The 25,289-nt window shown below is 35.9% G+C and overlaps 1 protein-coding gene across 8 annotated transcripts in view; it reads right to left on the bottom strand.

Moving 5' to 3' along the window:
• Positions 1–25,289, bottom strand: part of LOC149559162 (protein CNGC15b-like) — a 266,655-nt gene that overhangs the window by 92,120 nt on the left and 149,246 nt on the right. For 7 of the 8 annotated variants that reach the window (XM_089833076.1, XM_089833077.1, XM_089833080.1 and 4 more), the window contains one exon: positions 11,296–11,839. In XM_089833076.1, coding sequence (XP_089689202.1) covers positions 11,296–11,839 — 544 coding nt within the window. Of the gene's footprint in view, positions 1–11,295; positions 11,840–19,001; positions 19,023–25,289 lie in introns of those variants that run through there. The other variant, XM_089833081.1, reaches the window with a different exon arrangement.

Genomic DNA, 25,289 nt, shown 5'->3' with positions numbered 1-25,289 from the left:
ACTTCTCCTCCCCTCCATCCACCTACAACATGATGTGGTGGAACAATTCGTATTCTTCCATTTACCAATGGAAGAGTTCATATACTAAGTCCAAATCGTCTTCCGAACATCCTTCTAATTCCAAAATTCCTTCTTTGTTTGGTTACGTTTGTTGCTTCCCTTCGTCAATTTCTTCCTTAGCTTCAACCTCGGACAATGACATGGGGTCCTAAATCACCATCTATGTGCATAGGTGAATTGTGAATTTTCGACCGCTTCTTACCATCGATAGAGTGTTTCTCTTCCAGTCATGGTCCACCATCACCTACACCAACCAACCTCTTCAAGCATAGCATCGAACCCTTTTCTTTTTAGTGGTATCACCACAAAATCCAAAACAAAGGTTTGTGTTCCAATCATCACTTATTATACTATTAGGGTCCTGATGGGTTTGATGTTGCGTTGATCGGCCCCTACAAGTTGCAACAATGGTGGCCACAATGTAGGTCACCCCAACCTCCACGTTTACTACAGTAGTACATTGACACCAGAACCTTCATCTACAGTAAAGTTTGTCGAAATGGTTCCAAAAATGCCCATCTCTACTACCGTTGGGTGCATTTTTGTGTTTATCAAGAGTGACATGGGATCTTTTTCAATCCTGAAGGGATTCTTCTTCCTCAAAGATTTTTCACCTTCATCATGGGTTGCCTTCACCTATGGCCCACATGACGCCTTCGAGGATGGTGTCATATTTAATAGAGTTGATCTCAACTATGGCATAGCAACTAGAAGGTCTTTCAGCTTGATCAAAATTTTGATTTTAATCACCTGTCATACGATATTCTATTCCACCTGACCCCTTAGTGAGGTGGTGGCAGTGTCTTTTGTCTCTCTTCTTTTCGCCATCATTTATCTTTCAATGTCCACCTTCGCTTCCTCGCCATGATTTGACTTTCAATGTCAACTTGCTCTAGTTGACATCGCGAGGGTGGTTGGCAATGGAGTTGGTAGTAGCATAGAAATTGGCAGTGGAGCGATGACAATGTAATGTCCCCATTTTTGGCAAGTCTGTGCAGTTGATGGAGTTAGCTCATCATAGCGACCCTTGTGAGCTGACAAAGTGTTTTGGGGGTCCTCGTTGTGGACTTACTATTTTTAGTAAGTATATTTTTGGAAGTTGCTATTTTAGGCAGTGCAGTGGGTGGCTTTGGCAGTTGGTCGTCACCTATGGTAAATAAGGTTAATAATTGCATGAGTTCTTATTTATTCATTAATTATTAAGTTGCATTATTATAATTAAATTTATGTTATAATAATAATGACACTAAGAGATATTTCTAAAAAGTGTGTTGGAAAGTTTCAAGTGTTGAGTTCTTTTGGGAAACTTCCGCGATTTCTTAAGTGGAGGTTTTCAAGAAACTTTAGCAACCAAAGGATTATAAATAGGAGCACATTTCATTGGGAAAACCATGCTTGAAAATTAATTTGCTTTAGTTGCCTTTGTGGCTTTTTCTTAAGATCTGATCTCTTCACCCTTGATGTGGTATAAGGGGTCTGAAGTTAAGTGGGCAATTCACTGCTGAGGTATAGTGATTTTTGATATTTTGAATATTTATTATATCTCCCTAACAGTGTTTCCTGTGGCTGGGAGTTATTGTCTTGATAAAAGATTGAATTTTGAAAGTGGTTTAAGAATTGCATTTGCAAATAGATTTGCTCTTTTCTCCTACTATGACTATTGTGGCTAAGGAGACCAATTTACTGAAGGAAGTTAATCGTGTTTGCACATCCAATGATGGCAATTAAATTTGGGGTGAGATTTGGAGAATTCTGAGGCTGTCATTTTGACCCTAAGATCACATGTGGACTAACTGATATTCAGAGATTCATATTAGAGAGGGAGAGCCCATATTCAAGGCTGGGCGGATTGTCTGAAAGGAACGTTTGGTGATAAGAGGATCACGTTTGCAGGCCCAGCAGCCCGAATGCTTCACTTGCGTTTTGTTTGAGTGTCTACGTTTTGATTGGGAGGCTAGGCAATTATTTGAATTGTCTGCAGTTAGCAATTGGGAACTGAAATACAGTTGCAGACCTGTGCGATTCATTTCTTGGGACTGGAAATTGAAATCAGAGGCGGCTAGGGCAATGGAAGGGAGCTGCACTGAAATACCAATCTGGGGACTTCATTATTTTGGTGGTTTCACTATCCCACAAGGCAGTGCAAAGGACTGGCATTATATGATCAGGTTCTTGGCATTAAATAAATCGTTGTTTTGCATATTGTTAGAGCAAAAGTATATTAAATGAACTTAGAAATAAAATGTTTAACCTTGTCATTCCAAAGATTATTAATTTACAAGACATTCATAGGGCAGAATCATATATTGAAAATTGGCATTCATCTAATTTCTTGTGAGCATTGATTGCATTATCTAGCTTGAATTTGAAACTTTATATTTTGTGATATTCGGGAAGCCTGCCAAGTGTTTGACGAAATGTCAAACCCATAAATTAGTAGGAAGTTGTTTAAGTTAGATATAACCATAAAGGATTCTTACAGACAATTAGCAGCACATAAAAATTGTCACCCTTCCCAGATTGGGGGGCAAAGCAGATAGCATTCACACCATCCTAGTTGTTACCAATAGTACACTTGGTCCCGCTAGACCAAGTACAAGCCAAGGTAGTGGATCTAAGATCAACTAAGCAAGGAGCCCATGATATTAAAACACTACCTTGATACAGTTGGATGGACTTTTGATCACACCGACAATAGTAATGACACCTCTCATCCCGATAGCTACCCCATCCACCATAGTTGCTACCGCAGTAGTGTCACATGTGGCTACTTCACTACAAGGAGGGGAGCCAGAAGAGGGTGGAAGGAATACAGAAGCAGGCAACCTACTAGCGAAGTTCCAAATGGAGGTCCAAGATATCCCACCATCCTCAACCATGCTTGTGATGGGACAACCTGAGGAAGAAGCTACCCAGGGCCATCCAAATACAGAGATAGGTGGGGTGTTAGCACATAGAGGAACAAGAGGAAGAAGCTGCCGAAGAGAGTCACATTCCTTGTTTTGACCATATTGGACATGACAGATAAAGCCAAAGAGTTGGATATGGATCTTTAACTCTAGCAAATCAGGCATTATTTATATTCATGGTGGAGGGTTGTCAGGAGGAATTCACTGAATGCCTCTCAGGGAAAGGATGGCTTGACATAGAGCTTAAGGACCAAGAGCAAGATTGGAATACCACATGGAATACAAACCAGTATGATGGACACTTATACACAGAGAAAAAACTTTTAAAGACACATTCTTGGAACTGCAAAGAGTCATATGGCAGGCTCGCAAAGTTGAATACAAGCAAGATGCCCTGTAGAGGAGAGTATAGGAGTTGGACACCAATTTGAGCCGAGAGAAGACAGTACAAGTAGGGAAGGAACAAAAGTTGGCCACAATGGAGGACCTTGAGGTTGCTAAAAGCAACAAGGGAGAAGTAGTTGATTGCAGAAAAGAGACTTGAGGCTTCTTCGATTGCAATATTTGTACATCACTACCTCTGCTACTCTAGGGAGGTCCTCTCACCCATCCCAATAGTGTTGTAGTCGCTTTCATCTTTTGTTTTTGTCATCAAGAAGACAACAAGTTCTTTTGGGGGAGAATGATGTAGGCAGATGTTATGCCATAATAATAATACTTTTGTTAATTAAGGGGTGGAATAATAAATTATTTTTTCCCCAATGATGTCAATTAGAAACAGTTGGCAAACTTAGCCAAACATCAGTCTATTTATATCCATGTTGGAACAAAGAAAACTATTGCGTGTAGGAGATTATTATGCTATGAAAAGTTTTATCTTTTTTCCATATCTCACAATATATGTTTTATATTCTCTTTAGTTATTCCTATGATGTCATCGGTGATTCATTTCTGGTATTATTGTTGAATGGTTATAGTTGCATTGTACTAGTTAATCCATTTCGAATTAGGCATCCAACAATGTTCAAGCATAGTCAATCAAAATATACCAATTGTATCTGTGAAATCCACATCACGACTCTACCTAATCTATTTTTGCATTGTCTCTCAAAACAATTATAGTTTTCTTACTGGCCCATAGGGTGGTGCCTTCATGTAATTGGGTGAGCATTTAATGATTATAATAGTTAGGAGGGCTAGGGCTTTTTTGGCAAAATGTCAAGCTCTTGAGCTTTAATCAATCTTCACCCTTCATTATAATTGAACAACTAGAAAAGGCCAAGGCCTTCTCATTTGTAACTCATTAGAGGTACAGCAGGAGAAGACTTGTTGAAATTATCGCTATGATACTGCCAGATTGTTCTTAATTATTTGTTGGTCTTCATGGTGAACTATTTGTATCATTTTGGAGTATTACATGGTTTCTACATTTCCTCACTTAGAGTAGATTTTATTTCATGTTGATTAGTAGTGTTAAGTTGAATTGAAGATATCTTGGATACATCTTTGGTGAACCCGCTTAGACCAAACCACTAGCTCTTTGTTGATTGTAAGTTTGCCTTGCATGGTCGAATAGCATATTTATGAACTTAACTTCAATTATTGCTTGCTCATTGATATGCACTGATGGATGGTGTAAATAGAATGGTGTTAGTTTGAACATCTTACATTAAACTTAGGAAATTGCACTAGCTTGGTTGATCTTAAATTCTAAACTAATTCTAGTAGAGTCACAAAGGCATTCATTATCTCTTGCATCCAAGGAGTAGATTATCTTTCAAAACCCTTATCTTTCTGTAACTTGTTTGGTTGGAAGAAGCTAAAGTCAAGTCAATATTCTTTGAATGAATAGCATAAATCCCTTTTTGATAACACAACATATCACATCATAAAAGTAAGTGAATGTCCACAATAAGAAGGAACCTTGACATTGTCTCATTTGATCACACGATCCGTATACATTATTTAGCATATGAGCATCCTTATTCAAAAGAGAGTTGCAAAATTGTGTTTCATTGTGGAATACTAAGTATTCAAATTTGCATGTTGTAATGGTTCATAAAACTCACGTTACTGGGTTTGAGATAATGATAATGCCTATCGAATTATCATGGCACCTATATTGTGTTGATTCCACAATGCCGCATTGCCCATGATACTCTGGATTTGGGATGCAAAAACATTTGGAGTCAGCACCATATTTAACAATGCAACTTGTCAAGATATCATCAAAATCTATGACCAAATCGATGTAATAGAAAAGCCTGCATTAACCTTCAAATTGGCTTTATGTCACAACAAAAGGAAATTACAGCCAATTCAACAATTCACTATGAGTAGTCTATGAGTTCCTAGTTAGGTATGGCTTTTCTCTTGGCATCAAAACTTCATCCAATGCACGCCCAAATGCAACCATCTCCTTGTTATGGAACTTATGTTAAATCAATGATGTCTGTGTTGGATTTCCTAGCAATGCTATTAGAAGACATCAATGACAACAAAACATATATAAAATAGCTTCCTCTTGCAACTCAATTTCAATGTTGGCTTCAAATTCAATAAATACCCAATGGAATCTTAACTGGATAATCATCTCCTACCTTCAAACTACACAATGATTCTTGTGAATGTTCTTTAACCAAAATTATATAAGTGCAATATACAGATTTCCCAAAAAGCATATGAACAGATGGCACAACTCTAAGAAAAACCCTCTTACTCGAGGGAAACAACCCAGCCCACAGAAAGATAATACCTTTATGCAAAGTCTTTTGAAACAATTACAAAATCAGTACATATGGATGAATCATTTAGAATTGATCATCCAAACTACATGAAAAGATTTTATCAAGAATTCACAATATCTAATAATAATCAACACAACTTATGAAGTGTAACACTAGAATTACTAAATGATCATGAACAAATCATTCCCCTTATACAAAGTAAACTTGTTGCTTCATCTCTGTTAAAATACATCAACAAAAAATGTGTCTAAAAAGGAATAAGCCAATATCACTTTCGTTAATGAAACACAAGAAGTGAAAAATGGCTCTTAGAAAATCCAGAAAGAGAGTATATGAAATATTCCAAATGGATATTTTCTCTGCTGCTACTATTTGTTTAATTATATAAATTATATTTTCCTGTAGATTTTCTTTGATCATATAGAGCTAGACAAAAGTTGCAGAAGAAGGTTGTTTCTTTTTGTATTTTTCAGAATATATGTATTACAATGAGTAAATAACAATAACTCATAAAATAGAAGTGAGAGAAATCATATGCAGCAATACATACTATTCTAGAAATGATTCTAAAACCGTACCAACAGAATCTAATTTATTTCAAAATAGTACCAATAAAATGTACTTCAAACAAGGTTGACACCAGCTGAAGATGGGAATCAGCTACAGCCAAACAAGTTCAAATGATAGAGCCCAAGATGTTGCAATAAAACAACTCTATTCTGCTGCAAATAAACACTCCAGAATTCCTCCTATGAGCTGCTTTAAGGAAAAGTCAAGTTGAACCAAAGTGGCTGTCTTCCTAACAAATCCACTGCCTGCAAAGCGTGACTGCAATACTAGAAATTGATCCTCTGCCGTGATCAAACTGTATGCATAAGAACCTTCAAATCTGATCTTGTTGAGGGCTACATCCGAACAAATCTGCTCTCAACACTAGGGTTTGCGTCCTAAGTGAGGAATGCTCTTCCAGAGCAATGGCAACCAAAATAGGTTGACAAAATGATAAAGATACTCATCTTTAGGTTGCCTTCTCCTTATATCCCCTCTCCAAGGCAATTCAAACCCTAAAGTGGATTTCATTTGAACTTTCCAATATAGCATTATTTTCCCAATAAAGGCGTCCAAATAGAAGGAAATCATTACTTTATTAATGACAAATAGCTACAAGCATCAAATAAGTCCCGGCAAGTGATAATCAAAAACTAGAGACTAAGCTCTTTCCAACGAGCTATCACACATAGGCAAATCGATCCAAATGGAGCCAAAAAACTCCTTATTACTCCAAAATGGCTAAACACTTAGCCTTATTTAAATTATTAAAATGCTAACTTAGGAGAATATTTAAATATATTAAAATATTTCCCAAGTAGCCAAAAAACAACCCAAACACCTCTAAAACATGAAACTGAGTTTATCACTGGCTTGTGACTGATGTTGGAAAACCTAGGCCAACTCGCAGTCACACCCTCAAATCTAGGGATACTCCTAAAAAATAGGGAACACACCCAAATCTCCTGAAATTGAGACCAAGGGGTGATCTCATAGAACCTCAACCCTAGAAACATCACCACCTCCTAAAGGTAGGAATCTCCTCCTACAATCAAGGAACTGCTATCAACTAATCTACTGCTGCCTATAATACCAAATCTGGACGCTGAAAACCCTAAGTCCCTAATCACCACTACCAGCCTACGAGACTCCATAATAGGCTAACTCTCATGTCACTGCTAGACAAAGCTAAAGAGGGGACATAACAGCATACGCTAGTCACATGAGAGCAACACAAAATGTTATGCAATAGACATTACACAATAACGAGAAAACAATAGCTGCAAAACAAACGTCAATAGAAATCTCATCAAAGATTTCCTTTTTATAAATTGTTATTTCAGTATATCAATATTCACCATAGCTACTGCCAAAGGGTGAAATAGAAATATAATTGGAGAACCAAGTCATGGAGTCTCACACATGACTTCCACCATGGCTACTCCCAAACAATGGAACAAGGGCTTTCACCTCAAACTTCTCTCACAGTGAAGAATGCATTAAGAAAGGATTTCACCTTGAACTTCTCTCATAAAGAAGTCATTAACAAGAGATTTCACCTAAAACTTCTCTACGGGGAACTCATCAACAAGGGATTTCACCTTGAACTTCTCTCATAGAGAACTGACCTCGAACTTCGCACATGGAGAAGAATTTGGTAAAGCACACATAAAATATCATCTAAATGTTAAGACTCCCTCTTAGCAAAGACTCTCAACAGGGACAGCATACTCACAAATTTGATTACCACAATAGAAGGAGCTTTTGCAATCACACTGCTACACGATCTTGCTAATCCTCTGCAAAGGAATTCACACTCTCCCTCTGCCACACAAGCTCCCTCTGAATCTTATTTCTTCCTTTGAATGAAAATACAATCTGTATAGGTTCTCTCTCTTTAATGAGGCTATGTGCCATCAACCCAGTCCCATGACTGCAAATAGAGTCCTCATGTTTGATCGTTTCTTCAGCCTGCATGTCTTTGCACAAAATCTCTCATCATCCTACTACTTATTGATCCATTCTGCAACCATTAGAGATTAATAATAATTTATAGAATCAACCTATCATGAAGAGAAATATTTAGATCAATGCTAAAAACATACAATCTTCTCAGTGAGATGACATGAATTAATATTAACCACATAAGAATTCATGATCAATATTCAAAGATATAATCATAATATAAGTATCACTTTGTTGTCTACTCTTCCTCTAGAAAGATATCAGCACACAAATATAGATCAATATATAACTCTCTCTTTTAATAATAAGACAATCATAGCACTGCATGCTTACTATCTCCCACAATCAATACCAACGAACATCCCCTAAAGAATATTGCTCGTAAACATGAACAATCCTCTATCTTGAATGATTATAACTGAACCAAGAAGACTTGTCCATAACTTATGATGGTCCAAGAATTTTTACCATAAATATAATATTTCAAGGCATAAGAGTTTTTGTTCTAGATCTTTTCTTTAAACCAGGCTCTCATACCATGTCAATACTTTCGAATTACAATAATATAAATGCAATATACAGAAAACCAGAAAAGCACATGAACAGATGACACGATTATTTATACTGGGAAAAACTCTCCTACTCCAGGGAAACAACCCAACCCACAGAAAGATAACACCTTTATTTAAAGTCTTCTAAAATAATTACAAGATCACTACATATGGATCAGTCCTTCAAAATTGATCATCCAAAAGACATGAAAAGATTTTATAAAAAATTCACAATACCTGACAACAATCAACACAACTTATCAAGTGTAACACTAGAATAACTAAATGATCATGAACAGATCAATCCCCTCGTACTGAGTAAATCTGTTGCTTCATCTTAGCCAAAATACAGCACCGAAAAATATATACATCTCAAAAAGAACTAGATGATATTAGAACACCAACTGATATCAATACTGAAAGATTAGCAAGCTTTTCCTTGATGAAACAATTATTTATCCTGGAAATGTAAGAACCTAAGGGAAAGGGAGCATTTAATCCTCATAATTATTAATTGGAGAATGTGGCATAAGTAAGAGAGATACCATAAGAGTAAAAATAGCAAATAAGAGGTGTAACACAATAAATACACCCATCTAAAAGCAAGGCAAATAATATTATTATATAAAGGAAAGACGAAAAGTCAAATTTCATACGTTGGAAAAAGAAGGGAGGATAAGTTGCATAGTACATTATAAGGAAAGTATGAAATAAGAGATATAAGACAAGACTCTAAAGGTGGCAAGTTATATGCAAAGGTATGAATTTCTTTTGTGAGATTAATCTTTTCATATTTATAAGATAGTATTATATTTAAGAATTAAATATATATATATATATATAGCAAACTATGGAAAACTAAATGAGTTAAGATATGACTTAATGCTAGTAAGAGATAAATTGATATTATATAATAATGATAAATATCAAAATATATTGTTGAATAAATAATTAATATGTATAAGGGATTACAAAATAAATATATATGGATAACAAATTAATACATATAATAACAAGGGAGGAAACAATTGATGAATATACTTGAACATTCAAATAATTATATTGGAAAAAATTTCAATTCTATTATTATTTGGCTAAGAAAGGAAGATTGAAATGTTACCAAGGAGGGGCTTGTATAAATCCAAGCTATGAATCTTATTCCAATAGAGGGTGGGGGTTGGAGTTGGACCTATAAACTTTAAGGGAGTTCATAGCTGGTGTCTAAGAAAATTAGATAACATCTATATCCTCCGTATGTGATATAATTAGATAATCATAATGACTGTTATTAACATATTTCTCAGACATATATATACTACGATTGATTAAATAAGTATCAATATTAATCAACCCTAAAAAGGGACATTAGAATCATCCCTAGTATTTGTACTCCTTAGTGGATAGCTCATCAGTGGTTATTTATCACTGTATAATATACTTTTTTAGCAGCAATCATGATGATTTAATACTTGCCTGAATATCAGAGGCTTTGATATATGCGGATTGTAGTTGTTGATTGTTTTTGATTAAACATGAAATTGTTTGAGTAATGTTTGCCATCGATATAGATTATTCTTCAGTCCAATACTACCTTTTGTTGAGTTGTTAATGATGACTAGTCATTGGTTTATATAATCATTTCAATATCTTAGTTTATTACTGGGTTGACAGTCTTCATTATGGCGTAAGATTAAAATACCTCCTTTGACCACTGAATTAGAGCAATGGCCTCATCGAAATCTCCTTTATAATCATTGAGCGACCACCTTCAGTTGATACTTAGCTCTCCATCGTGTGCCTTAGACTTCTGATCTGATTGCTGCTTATCTTTTTTGACACATCCACAGGATCATTCACAAGCAGTGGCTAACAACAATAAGTATTTTCCTCAAGTATAAGTCATTTTCTGCTGCTAAGCTTGCATGAATGATTTATACAGCTTACTAATCCTTTAATTGGTATCTCTAGTTTTAATAATTGTAATTCATTTATGTTCAACTGGAGAATTCTGTTAATATCTTCAGTACACATCCTATTCCTCAATGTATTCTTTGGTAGCAAATATAACCATCATAATACTTATTGGTATTAATTTGTTTCTGTCTATAATCATGTATTTTAATATTATCTGAGTACATGAGCATATGTGATTATATTTGTTTCTATTTATGTTATTTTATTACTATTATTCATTTTGATTGAAGAGAGGGAACATTACAGCTAAGCAAACGCTCATTCATCCATGAGTAGCCTACCATAAAGGCCCTTTATTATTATTTTTATTCTTTTTGTATAATGCTCTGAAGTCGCAGAAAATACATGTTTGTATTTTCAATGCCAGTCTTTCCTTCTATGGGTTGGCATTTAGCATTTCAGTTATTTATCCTCACCATGGTCTATCTATAGCCCACATCAAAATCTTAGTAAAATGAAAGTTTATATTTTTTAGGCCATCCAAAAAGTATAATAAGACATAGGAATTCATGAAAAATGACTAATGGGTTGAAACTATACCTGAGGAAAAGGCAACAATGCAACAAGATCTAGAATGAAATCTGTCTTCAAGTATCTCTTTGCAATTTGTGCAGGATCAACAACAAGGTCACCCCTTCCAAACACCTGTGAACTTGGAGCAATATATGCTGTCCGAAATTTTATTAAAATATGCAAAACATAGAATAAGTCTGTAATTGAACGGAGAACAGTGACAGTAATTGCAAGTGTCCAATCAATTTGCATACAAGAATCAGAATTTCTGAATGAAGGAAGATAGAAATAAAGTGGATCAAGAAATAAAGCAAGAAATGAAGAAATGAGAAATATTTTGTTCCACTGCTGAACCAGCTCATTTCCTGGATCGAAAATCATCTTCAGTGGCTCAGAATCTCCAGCAAATGCTTTGGATTTCCAAAAGTGCCACGACCAACACAAATCTGCCAAGCCATCTGGTGTTTTCAAAAGGTTGGGTGTTGTTATCTGAAATGATTTCAAGTTTTTCTTGTTCACCTCATCCTTCTTGACCCACATAGACATTTGACTATCCAAATCAGGATCAGACCTGGGAAGCATAAACAAAGAAGACATTAAAGTTTTAAAAACTTGCATGCTATCTATTGACATGTCAATGCCGGTAAAACGCTCGTTAAAATGTGTTTTCAACATGTCTTTTCTATAAAACCATGCATTTTCTCTTTCAAGATGTGAATTTTACACACAAAAAAAAATATGTTTCTCTAGGAGATTTTAATTTTTAGTTCTTTCGATGTTGTCAAGTTTTTGCAGAGCTTTCTCAAAGTTTTTGCCAAGTATTCTCTGAATCTAAGTTTGCAAAATATGAATCAAACTTTTAAATTGCATTCTGTTTTATTTTTCATGTGTACTTCACTAACCATGTTCCTATACATAAAAGCACAAAAATTCAAAAGTGTTTAGCATCTATTTGGTCTCAGAAAATAAGTTCAGTGAATATATATTTTGCAGACAATTAATCCTCAGTGAAAAATGAAAAGTTTTATGCATGGACGCAAAAGAAATGTTGCTAAATTCAAAGATTAACAGCATTGTGCTGTAAGCAGCAAAGCTGGAAACTAGACAATGACATGAGACACTAACTACAAAGTCACAGTAAAATCCCAATGCTTGAGGAAATCAAAGGCAGGAATGATATATAAAATGAAAAACTGTATCAGAAAATTGAATCCCAAAGATTTCCTTCATATTGCATTATGAAGAATACTTATACAGAAATATGTTTGCAACCCGTATGCTTTATCTAGCACTCCAGGTTCAACAAATTACTAATAAACTAAACAATTGTTCAAGTTTACAAACCAACAAAAACAAACATAAAACACAAAACAAGACAAACCATACAGGAAAGGATGATATATCCAATAAATTCTTCCATCAGACTAGAAGAAAAATATTTTTTATTAGAGCACAAATGCCTGTGCTTGAATTTCAGCCTTCACATATTCAGAAGTAGGTCATCGAAAATCAGGTTCACATATTTACCTACAAAACGCATCATATGTTATAAGAATGTATATGATAATGAACAGTCCTAGGTCATGTTAATTCAATTTACACTCACTAAAGGCTCAATGATGGTGGTTTAAATAAGATATATTTCAGCGTGATCATTCATCAGTTTCGAAGAAGCATTCTGTTCCAGCTAAATAAAGAGATGGAGAGAAAAGATAGCCTTAATGATTCTTTTGGTCATCTTTGGAGCAGATTTGAACAAGAAAATGTGGAATATTTCTGCAAAACAGAGTATCAGAGAAGGTTCCATTGGCGACTGAAAACACAGGGCGTAACAACTATTACCATTTGTATGCAGCTTATTCTGCAGGGTGTTTCTCCATAGTTTATCCACAGTAGTGTTTCATTTACATGGAATTGGCATGGTGTAGCAAGTGAAAATGTAGTTTAGTTAAATGGATTTTAAACATCAAAAACTTGGTAAAAGCATGAAAAAAAAATCATGGTTCTTGCTTAAAAGATGAGAAAATTTGGATCTTGTTATTTTATGTCAAACATAGAATGCAGAAATAAAATTTAACATAATCACAGGAAAATGCCAATCACTAATGAAATAATTCCTCCAGATATTTTTCCCCAATTCTGTCACAAGTATTTTCCAGAAATATAACAGAAAAATTATGCAATAAAAATCTGCAAGCTAACAAATAATCGTGAAATTACTCAGAAACAGCTATTGCATTATAAGCCAGCAATACAATAACTTCATAAACATTCCAATCTTATTCAGAAAAAGGTTACAGACAGATTGGATAATAAGAAAGAACCTAAAATGCAAGGTCAACTCCATCATGAATCCACTCTGAAGATGATCAGAGTTTCCATCCAATCCACCAAGAAGCATGAACATTTTTGTCCTTAGGTTTCAGCAAGAGAAATGTAGAACCATCACAAAATTCTCCGAAGAGAAATCAGAAAATCAATCTGTGCAACGTGAATGTGAAGCAATTGGAATAGGTCTCAACTACTTCATATTTTGGGGAATTCACCTTGTACCTCAAAGGCGAAGTTAAGGAGATTGATCCTTTCGATTTCAACTCTAACAAAATTAGATCTAAGAGAATTAGTGCCAACCAAGTGATAAAGGAGCACTAAAGCAAGCAAAGATCCAATGATTAAAAAATTAGAGAAAGAATGTGTTGTGAGGTTCTCACACCATCGCCCCAAAACTTTGGGGACCCTCTTTTTTAGTCGCCTTGGCAAATTTTGAGTCGTCCAAAAAAATTTAATTTGATTTTTTTGATAAATTTTAAGTCTTGGACACCTTCAGGGCCAGAGGGGAGAGGGCTAGGTTTATTTCCACCCGCTTTCAACTTGATTTTCCAGAACAACCAATTTCATCCTTAGGCCGGACAAATTTTTAAAAAGCAACACTTGGCAGGATAAAATTGTAAATTTTGTACTTAAGCGATTTCTTTAGAAAATTTGGATATAATTGTATAAATTTGGATAATTTTCAAAAGGTAAAATTTTGTTAGATTTGAGTTTCTAGAAAATCTTGAATTTCTTTGGTGAAAAAAGAAAAAAAAAATTGTAAAGATGAACTCAAATTGCAAAATCAATTTTAGGCTCTAGAAATGATTTTATTTTTGTCAAAAACCAAAATTACTCCGCAAAATCGATTTGGATTGAATTGCAAAAAAATTGGCTTTAATGGATTAAAATTGCCTTGAAAATTTTTAAGGCTTTAATGAAATTGGTAATTTAATATTGAAAAATGGCTTTTGCTAGCCAAAATCCGATTTTAATGACATATTAATTGCTAAATCATCATTAAATAGAAGCATTTAGCATCTCCAAGGCATTATTTACTTTCTTTTTGCAATTTTGGTCTAATTGGCAATTTTTAAGAAAGTAAAATTCATCTTGGCAAAGTTAATTTTTGGCCAAGCATTTAATTAGGGGTCAATTTTGGTGTTCTAATTAATATTTTCTTGCTCCCAGGGTCCCAGTCGGCCAGCTATGGAGAGTAGGAGAGTTGAGTATAAGAGGAAACTCTTTCCTCTTTTCTCCTCACTTCCATCTTCCTCCTCTTTGGTGTTAGGCGATTTTGCTCTTCCTTGGGCAATTTTTTCTTGCAAGTGCAGATTTTTCCTTCCTTTGGCTACTTTCTTCTTTGGGCAGAATTTCCATGCTTGGACGATTTTGAAAAGGGCAGATTTATTCTTCATGTTGGGCGATTTTTGCTAGGGCAGTCTGATTTTTCTCATGTGTGGCGATTTTTATTGAGAAAGAACATCTTCCATACTTGGGCGAATTTGTTTGAGTGCAGAATTTTCCATCCTTGGCATGCTTTTGAGAGAGCAGATCTGATTTTTTTTATGACCTAAGCGATTTATGGTTAGGGTCTGATTTCTCCTAGAGGGACTGCATTTTTTTACTTCAGATCTAGGCAATTTTATTTGGAGAAGAAATACATAATGAATGTCCGATTTTGTTTGGGCAAAAGGTGGACAATTCCGAGAGCACTAAATTTTGATTTTTTCCAGCTAGAGCCTCAAGTTTTGCAAGGGGTTTTGAAATTCTCAAAGTTTGATCCTAAATTCCAAAAGAAAGATCCGGCGATTGGTAGAGGTAACTTTAAATCATTTAGAGTTGAAAGGGGTCCTTAAGCTGATTTCCTTCTTTCGTCCTTGTCTAGATATTGTCTCCCTTGGTTCTTCTTGCATTCATTGTCCACCACTTTACCATCCCATAATAGGGTGACGAGATGGAGGATGGTAGTGCAAGCAAGAATCTTAAGGGAACAAACATTAAGAAAGACACAGAGGATATGATGCCCACAAAAACTTTCTTCTTAAAAATAAAGCGACTAACTGATACCAATGTCGGTACAGTAAACATGATACAAGTAAAAGCCAGACTAAGGGAAGGTCAATCCCCCTTGGCAAAGAAGATATACAGAAGCGGAATTGTACACGCAAAAGCTTTTCCTCCTACATTGCCCTGTCTGGAATTGGTTATGGAATGCGCAACCAGATTTGATCTGATCAATAAATCCATCATCTTTGGTGAAGGGAAGAGGGTGTTGGCCAATATTGGCGGACAAGCAATTGAAGAAACATTTAACATTCCCCGGTACAAGAGCATGACAGTAGTGATGATGAATCAAGCAGCCAAATCATTTCAGGATAACCAAGAGGCCTATTTCACATATCTAAAGCAAGATTGGCTACACAAGGGAAAGAAAGGCATAACTAAGTCATCAAAGCTTACAGTGATAGACTTCAAATCAGAATACGGAGATCTCATTGTGCTTCTCAATCAGATCATGGGCCTAGCTCAAGGTACGCAATTTGAAAACTAGATGCACTTCTTCATTGATGAAATTGAAAAGGGAAAAAGAAGATTTGATTGGGCTAGGATCATAAATGAGAATCTAGAGTTGCAACTCAGAATAGTACAAAATCAAAAGCAATTCTATATGGGATCCTCTCTGTTTTACCTAATTGCTAGATTGTATAAGAGTTTGGGACTTAAGGCTTTAGGAGAGGTTGGCAATGGGCCGAGGCAATATTTGGTGCATGAATGCTATCTACAGCTTCATTTGCACAACAAGGATTACAAAATGTTTTGTGACACCTTTGCCATGACGATAGTAAGGATATTACAAGGGACACCTGCTAAGAGACTCTCATTGGAAGCTGAAGCAAAGATAAAGAAGTATGGGAGTTGGTTCATCCAATTTCCGCAATTCACCTACATTAGAGTAGTAGGGAGCACAGTTTGTCCCAAGAGGCTTCCAAGATACTCACCCAACAAGGTAGTTTTGATGGAATTGGTTAGGCAACTTGAGCACTATGATAGAATAATGAGAAATGAAGGTAAGACAGGGATTACCTTCTCAGTTGAAATTGGCAATGATAGTTGTCCCAATTGGGCCGCCTTTGCAGCTACAGAGAAGGAATTGGAATGGTATCATCTAGGATGGTACAGAGCAAGGCAAGGATTCGATCCTAATGGTCTTATCAAAGTATCCCATGGAAATGCATTTAAGCATGTTCCAACTATAGAGGATTTTTGGGCCAATGCCAAGGATGACTTTCATGTGAGAAAGCTTGCTTTCTCAAGATATTCGATGAACATGATGAGAGATATCAAATGGAGAGGCCTTAATATACCCGATAAGATGATGGAAATGTGTTGAGAGAAGATTATGATATGGTAGAAGGAACAAAGTTGAATCCAGTAGACTGAGATGATCATCAGGATCTTTCCTTGGAGAAAGTCACAAGGGCAGTTGATTTGCATACCAAGCCGTGGTATAATGAAAGATTAAGGAAGCTACAAAGACAAAGAATTCCCCTTACCTGTGAGAAGATGAAGCCAAAAGAAGGTCCAGCAAAATCAGTCAGACAGAAGGGTGAAAGAAGTAGCCGGCAACAAGAAACAGCCAGAGACAAGAAGAGAGCTTTGGAGGTTGAGAAGAGCAAAGGACATCCGGAACCTCCGGCCAAGAGACAGCATACAGTTCCATCAAGAGAAAGCATAATTAAGGCTAGAAGCCAAAAGGTCAATTCAAGTGATAAAGGGGTCGCGGTAGAGGTGAGCTCAGACTCAAAATCAAGTGGTTACAGTGAGAGCACCAAGTACTCCCCTCTCTCAAAAAACCAACAAGGAGGTGATATGGCAATAACTAGTGGAGAAGAAGAGAAAGGTTGAGGAAGGAAAATGAAAGGATCATAAAGTTGGAGGCCGAGAACAAATATTGGAAAGATTGCCAGCCTATCCAACAATTGCACCAGGCAGGCCTTCCTCAAGACAGCGGGAGCAACCTAGAAGAGATATTGGCTCAACTACATGAAGTCAAGGGTTAGATCCATGATACAATCCAAGATGGGCAAAATTTCTTGCCTTCCTTCATCTCGACATTCCGGTCATTAGTGACTGTCAGAAACAAATTCAAATTATTTGAAGAAGAGTGGAAGGATTTCCTTCCCATCAAAGATTTAGCTATTCCCAAGCTACAGGCGTTCATTGGGCTACCAAAGGCATATTTGGAGAGGGCCAAGTTGGTTGATGAGAGAGAATTTGGTACGGTTGAATCTTGGTTTGTCGCCTTGACTACCAGATTGAGAACACCCGAAGAGATACAGAAGGCAGTTGTACAGCACAGCCCAAGCGTCGACACTTCCATTTCAACCATGATGAGCAATGTTAGGATGGCACTTGATTTTGAAGACATCAGAGAAGAGGATATCAATGAGACAAGACTTGGATCAAGATTGGATGAGTTAGGAAAGGTTGCTATCAAGAAGAAACATCTCAATACCCTTTCCTCCCTAAATGCTTTTATTGGATTTGCAAAAGAGTATGAGGACCGAGGACCGCGAGAAGACACTACAAGCAGCAAACAACGTGATGAAATCGACAGAGCTCAAGATAAAGCACACACCTTGTCCTCCCATGGAAGAAGTCAACAAAAGGCTAGCTAGGTTCATTGTCTTAGCTAAAAGAATGAAAGAGAAAGGGAGAGTTATATTAGAAGATCATTTGATGTAAGCCCAAGTGGCAATTTCTTTTTCTTCTAGGATAGGACAAGTGTCTAATTCTGGTTGGCCACCATTTTGGTGCCTTCTCATTGGTTGTCGCTTTTACACTTTTTTCATTGGTCCATTGATGAGGTGGTGTCTTCCCATTGGCCGATGGGGTGGCAACCCTAATTAGGGTTTCTAGGATTCAATCTGGATCGTTGGTTTTGCCTCTTTATCTCTACTATCGGTTGTAAATTTTGGCCTCTATATAAGGCCATTTGCTCTCATTTGTAAGGGTCGGAGAAAATTGTTGCAAAGATAATGCCAAAATTTTCTATTTCTTTCTCATTGTTGTGACTTGCTTCGTAATTAAGAGCCTTTGGTATTATTGCATGGTTTCTACTTCCAAATAGTTAGAGTAAAATTTCTTTTCAAGTTGTTAAAGTTGATTGTATTTCAAGTTGTTAAGTAGGAGTAAGGTAGATGAATAGTTGTATGGTAGCATTAGTAGATGTTTGATAGGGATCAATACTAGACCACTAGCATCCTACCGGCTTGTTGGGAAGCCTTGTGTGGCAAACTAGTTTATTTTTCCTTTGAATCATTGCATCTGTGAAGGTGGAGCCACTGGTTAACTTTCATTAGATTCGATAGCAAGAAGTTTAGGAGTTAGAATTTAGAGGAAGAGAGTTAGAAAGATACTAGTCATAAGAACCATTCACCCTCCACCACCATTACTTTCCCACCAACATCATCTAGCATTCACATCAAACCACCATCTCCATCATCCCACCAAAGTCCAAGTCATCCTCAACAATTTGCGTAAGGTTGCCTACATGATTACCAGCAAATCACGTCGATAAAACTGAGTTAGTATCCACAAGTGTAAGAAACATTGGATTTATTCTCATATCCCATGAGCATTAACTTTTCAAGAGAGGAATTGTGTGTTTGATACTCTGTATCAGATATTCAATTACAAATATGTTATGTAGTGGTACAAAAACTCACATTAACAGAATGCAAGATCCTTAAAATCCTAATGTAGCAAGAGCTATGAAGTGCAATTAAAACTATAGATATAGATATTAGATGCGATAAAATAAAGAAAGCAATTACATGACTTACCTTGAGAATGACAAAGAATATTGGTTCTTGTTTTCTGATGTTTGTACAACTCCAATCAACAAGTAAATCTAGTTCCAAACCATAATCAATGAGATCTCTGAAGCCCAGAAATCTTTCAGTTATTTGGTAGGGTCAACCTAAGGCAGCAAAGTCAACTTGGCAACGCCGTAGTGCATCCTTGCTCAATGTAATATCCCCATTTTTTCATGAGACTTTGCTGTTGATTGAGTCAATTCATCATAGCGACTCTCGTGAGCTCATAATAAGATTCGAGGGTCTCAGTTGTGGACTTATTATTTTTATTAAGTCTAAGTTGGACAATTGCCATATTTGGCAGTGCAGTTAGTGGCGCTAGCAGTTGGTCATCATTGGATGAGGCTATTTATTGCACAGGTTCATATTTATTAATTAATCATTAAGGCTTCATTATTATAACAACACTTTATAATATTTAATGTTATAAAATGGTCTTGTGTTGATGAAGCTTTTTAAGCGAAAGGTGTGATAAAGAAGCTAAATGCCATTTGGTGTTATAGATATGAGCCCATTGTGAAGGAAAATACATCCAATTGTCTATTCGCTTTATTCATCTTTGTGAAGGGTTTCTGACTTTTCTGATTTTCAATTCCCTTGTTGAGGCATAAGGGCTTGATTCTGAGTTGTGGCATTTTCTCCATTGCTAAAGCATAGTGGAGATTGGATTCTTGCAAATTTTGAGAATTTCATTGTGTCTTCTCTTACCATTTTCACTGTGACTGAGAAATCTATCATTTGGTGGCAAATATTTAATAAAAGTGCCCATAATAATAAAGTGACATTTAATAATATGAACTTCTTATAAAGTCACTTTATTAATAAATCAGTTAAATCTTCAGGCATTAAAATCACTGATCAGATGGACTTAGATAAGCATGTGATAGCTGGTTGGAAAGGTCTTGATGAGACACTCCTAGTCCAACACTGAAGTGCCACGAATACTAAGCCTATTTACTTACTAAAAAGATAAGTGTCTGGGAACCCCACTGAAACATCCTTGATTGGCCAACAATTGAAACTGTCATGCCCACAATTTTACATGGCAAAATACGACCAATTTTTTTAAAAATTATTATTATTATTATTTTTTAAAATTATTGAAAACACTTATACCAACTATTTACTATGCATTCTCTATTCAATAGTTAACATTATTATCTCATGAAAGAATCTAATATTATTGTATTGCAAACACATCTGACTGATCATAAAATGTCAACAAATTTATGACTACCTATGCCACACTCAACAACTATCCATAATTTCTACTTTCCTAAAATATCTAAATCAGAATTAAAATATCTTAGGGTATATATATATATATAAATCTTCTTTCCTTAAAATTACCATCTAATTTAAATTGTAAATTTAATCAAAATGTACTACTTAAACAATCCTATTAACCAAAAGTAAGTATTACAATTCACTAATTCCTAGAAAAACTACCTAATTTGACTTAAACATTTGTTTATTCTACTAAACTCTATCTTAAATTCACTACTTCCTAATTAATAAGGAAAGAACATTATCTAATTACATTATTTAATTAATTCTTAAACATGTCTACACCCCACTACTTTACTAGTCATAGATATTAAACATAAAAAAAAACAGCACAATTATCATATCTTATGTCTCCACATGAGACCCCACCATACTCATAAATATGGATTTCTAAAACCCCACTAACGTCCTTCTAGCAAGTCAGCGCATGCCCAAGCTTTAATTAATTATGTTTGCTTACTCATTACGTAGGAATTTCCTCCTAGGCGTGGTAGTTGGAGGATCTAGAGTATAATTGACTTTTGTTTTTTTTGTTTTCTTTCTAGACACAAACTTAGGTGGCAAAAAGAGGATGGCAGAGCCCACAATTTTAAATTGTTTCATTCAAACATAGTACACTCCCCCTTAAAAAGGGTCGCCTATTCCATCTTGCTGCCCACGTGCTTTTTCTTTGACTTGGTAACATGAGAAGGGAGGAGTAACTCGACTTACAAACCCACCAACCACCATTAATGAGATTTGCAAGAAGGGAGGCGCCTAGGATGTGATGGGGTCTTTACCAAGGCTTGAGGTCATTTTAATTTAGTTAACTTGTGAAGTATATTACATGTATCTTGCCACCATTCGACCTAGGCAAGTGGGCGGGGATGTGACCATGCCCACTTGTAGTTTATTATTGTTTTTTTTTAAATCATACCCTGACATCCTTTAAATGCTAGGTCGCCGATAGAAGAAGGCTGTTTAATGAATGTATTTACATTTCCATCTTATCACTACTTAGTATAATTAACATTTAAAAATTATATTTGGTGACATGATAGTATCTACTCTGATTTTATTTGTTTATTATTTTTTTAATGAATGAGTTTTTAGCCCGTACATTTTCCAGAGAGTGAATTTGTATCTATAGGCTTGTTTTATTTCCTTTGAACTTATCTTGTTTGTCTAAGTCTTTTTTTTTGTTTTGTTTTGTGCAAGGATTGTTTAGATTCAAAGTGACACTAGTATAACATTTTTTTTTAATTTCCTTATGTGCTCTATCTAATTAAGCAAGTTCAACATAGACTTTTTTCTTTTGCAATTTCAAACAAGAATTTACATGGATCTTATGTGAATTTCAGGTTAGCATATCCCATGAACATCAAATTTAATACACATCATAACATATATATTACATAAGTTAACCACCTACATGACCATTTACTAACTAATACAACTGATTGAACACAAAATTGAATACCAAAGTGACTCAACTAACAACTGAGAAGGTAAGAAAATCAATATGACAACGTTCTAATCATCCTTAATGGAATATCAATGCACACATAGATTCTTTCTTTCAACTCATTCCCCTTTTAAGTATAGATGATTTTACTTCCAATATTGAACATCTACAACTAATTTTATTCTCATGCAATACTATGAAGATAAAGGTATCAAATAATAATGCTCAGTCTGTTCTCTATGATATAACATGATACAACATCTCTTCTCAACACATACCAAATTTAAGCAATGATAAAACACCATCAACACAACATTAAATAATCACAAGGTGGTGGAGACTTTACTCACAATACACAATGAAGAATCACACAACAAGATATCTCAAAATCTCTCTAACGGGCAAATACATGAGTCCACTAGCAACATATCACAATACAATGATTGTTCATCATAAGGTGGAGTTCACTTCTCCATTTCAACACCAACCAAAAGGCTTCTCAACTATGCAAATAATGAACTTCATGGTCACCAAGCCTCCAACTCTACAAATGATAATCTGCAAAAGAAAGGCAAAATGGGAACCATGGAGGCTCACCTCCCAACCTAGGCCTCAAGGAAGCCAGCCACCGAGCTTGGGGAAACAAGGCATAAATGGTGGCATTCTACACAATTCACATGCCATGCATACAACAATATGACAAGATTTTACACAAGCCATAACAACACATCCCTTCCCAAGGCTTTGCACAAAGATTCAACAAGTGAATCAAGAATAGGGTGAAGGTGGGCTCTCGCCATGAGGAGGATTTACATAGCTTTTATTCACAATAAACACATCTTTTTAATATCAAAATGCCCTTTCGGGGCAACCAATATCTTTCTTCCTACATACCTCCTCATACCTCCCAAGATGCAAGTGAGCAAGATAATTCACATCCCATTGAACATATACAACCATCTCCACACAAGGGAGTATTCCTCAACTACATGTGTGAGCCCAACTAACCCCTTCACCCAAGCATCTCTTCCCTCCCAAGGGTGAGTGATGCTTCACACCCAATTCACAAAACACATAGCATGAAACAAGCAAAATCAAAGAAAGACTCACACCACACTACTCACATGCAACACACAACAAGGATTCTTTATTCACAAACACACCACAATACAACAAAATCTCAGCATGAAAAGAAGAACACCATTTCTAATCTACATGCAGAATGAAGCACTTCATGGATCATGGTACCAACCTTCCTCCAAGCAAGGCAACGAATAATTGTAGTAGAGCTCCCTCCTTCTTCTTCAAACCCTAATAATCTCTAAAGGTTGAGAGTGGCCAAGTGAGGTTCAATTTAGCCATGCCTCTATTTATAACCCTCTTATTTTCGGATTCAATGAAGAATGTCATTTTCATGGGGTCTCCTAGGTCCACTAGACACCATAGAGGTCATTAATAGCTCCCTAACCTATAGTACTAACACGGGTAGGGTTAATTTTAATCACAACTTACCTTAAAGTTACTTTATGACCCTCCCAAAGCTAGGTAATTCAAATTTCAAATTTTCCCCCAAGGTAATAACCTTGTCCTTTTACTAACTAAGGCAATAATCAAATTCCTCAATTGAGGCATTTAACACGGAATAAGGTGGCCACATGATCCATTGACGAATAACATGTCATTTCACATAACAAGCACAAGTGTCAAGTGACACACACAAAATACACTAAAACGTCACACATGATACGTGCAAAATCTACACATGAAAACATACCACACACACATCTCACGTTTACGAAATAAGCACATCACAACGAGGTTCACGAATCTTACAAAGATTCACCTTGGCAGAGTCATTTAACATATGTCTATACCTTGTTTCCCCGTTAAATTCCATGGTTCCTCTTCCTACACATCAAACTCAAGCATCAGTAGTCCAAGGAGTCAATAAACATATACGACATGAGTGCACATAATAACAATATCTATATTAACGTAATTCAAATTAAATATCCTTTCCTAATCCTTCAATTTATTTCACTCAAAATGTTGAGATATCAAAATTTGTATATCATAAGCATCATAATCAAATTACTATTCACCCTTACACTGAAAATTTTCATAAACAAACATACATTTTGCATTACATCGAAATCTAATAATATCATGTCATAAAACTACACTCAAATATATTCAAACATTTCTTATACAATAACAGGTTTCTTTGTGCATATAACCATGTAAGACACTACTATAATATCAAATCCATAGATAAGGCAAATCCACTATCTATCTAAATCTATCAAAATATCAAGGTCTCAAATAACAAAATATAAATAAAACATCCAGGCTATGACGGGTCGAGGTTGAGGCCAAAAACTAAACTGATCCTATCTGAAACTAGATTAGCCCAATGAACAAGGCAAAACAAGTTAACAGCGCAACCAAATTCACTGACCTAGAAAAGGGGACATGATAGTCCTCCCTTTCCAAAGATTGTCTGCCCCCGAGAAATATGCATCTGTGTACTAGAACTGAATGCCTAGATCCTAGGTCTGCCTCAAAGATGATGTTGTCCAACTGTTGCGCTACGCTGGAGTCAACATGTCACCCCAAAGTCGTGAAGCAATACAATATGAACCAAAACACCAGTCAAGACAACCTGTCATGTGATGCTATCATAAAAGAAAGTGCTCTCTCCCCAACTAAGTGCCTCACTCTAGTTGTAACTATCTACATCTCTAAAATCAAGAGGTGGCAAGAGCTCCACAATACACCAACCTCCATCAAGAAGGGAATGCAACAAATCTCTCCTCCTGACTCTTTGATCTGTAACTCATGTGAATGCTTCACCTGGGTCCCAAGTGAAGGCATATTTGATGTCCCTGATATCATTAACTCCTATAATTCATTCACCAACAAAGATAATAATACCTGCCTAACTGTTCAAGGATATATATCATACCAACTATCGCAATCTCGCACATATGAGGAATCCATCAAAATCACAATGGGATGAAGATCACCAGGCTCCTGTCGCTCCACTAGGATCTCATCTTTACCAAGCCATAAATGGTGAAGTCTATCAATGGAACCCA

The sequence above is a fragment of the Cupressus sempervirens genome, chromosome 5 (assembly GCF_028749045.1).
Source record: "Cupressus sempervirens isolate cs-2001-9-10 chromosome 5, ASM2874904v1, whole genome shotgun sequence".
Classification (NCBI taxonomy): Eukaryota; Viridiplantae; Streptophyta; class Pinopsida; order Cupressales; family Cupressaceae; genus Cupressus; species Cupressus sempervirens.
The sequence above is the reverse complement of the archived record's forward strand: the minus strand, read 5'-3'. Positions and strand labels throughout refer to the sequence as shown.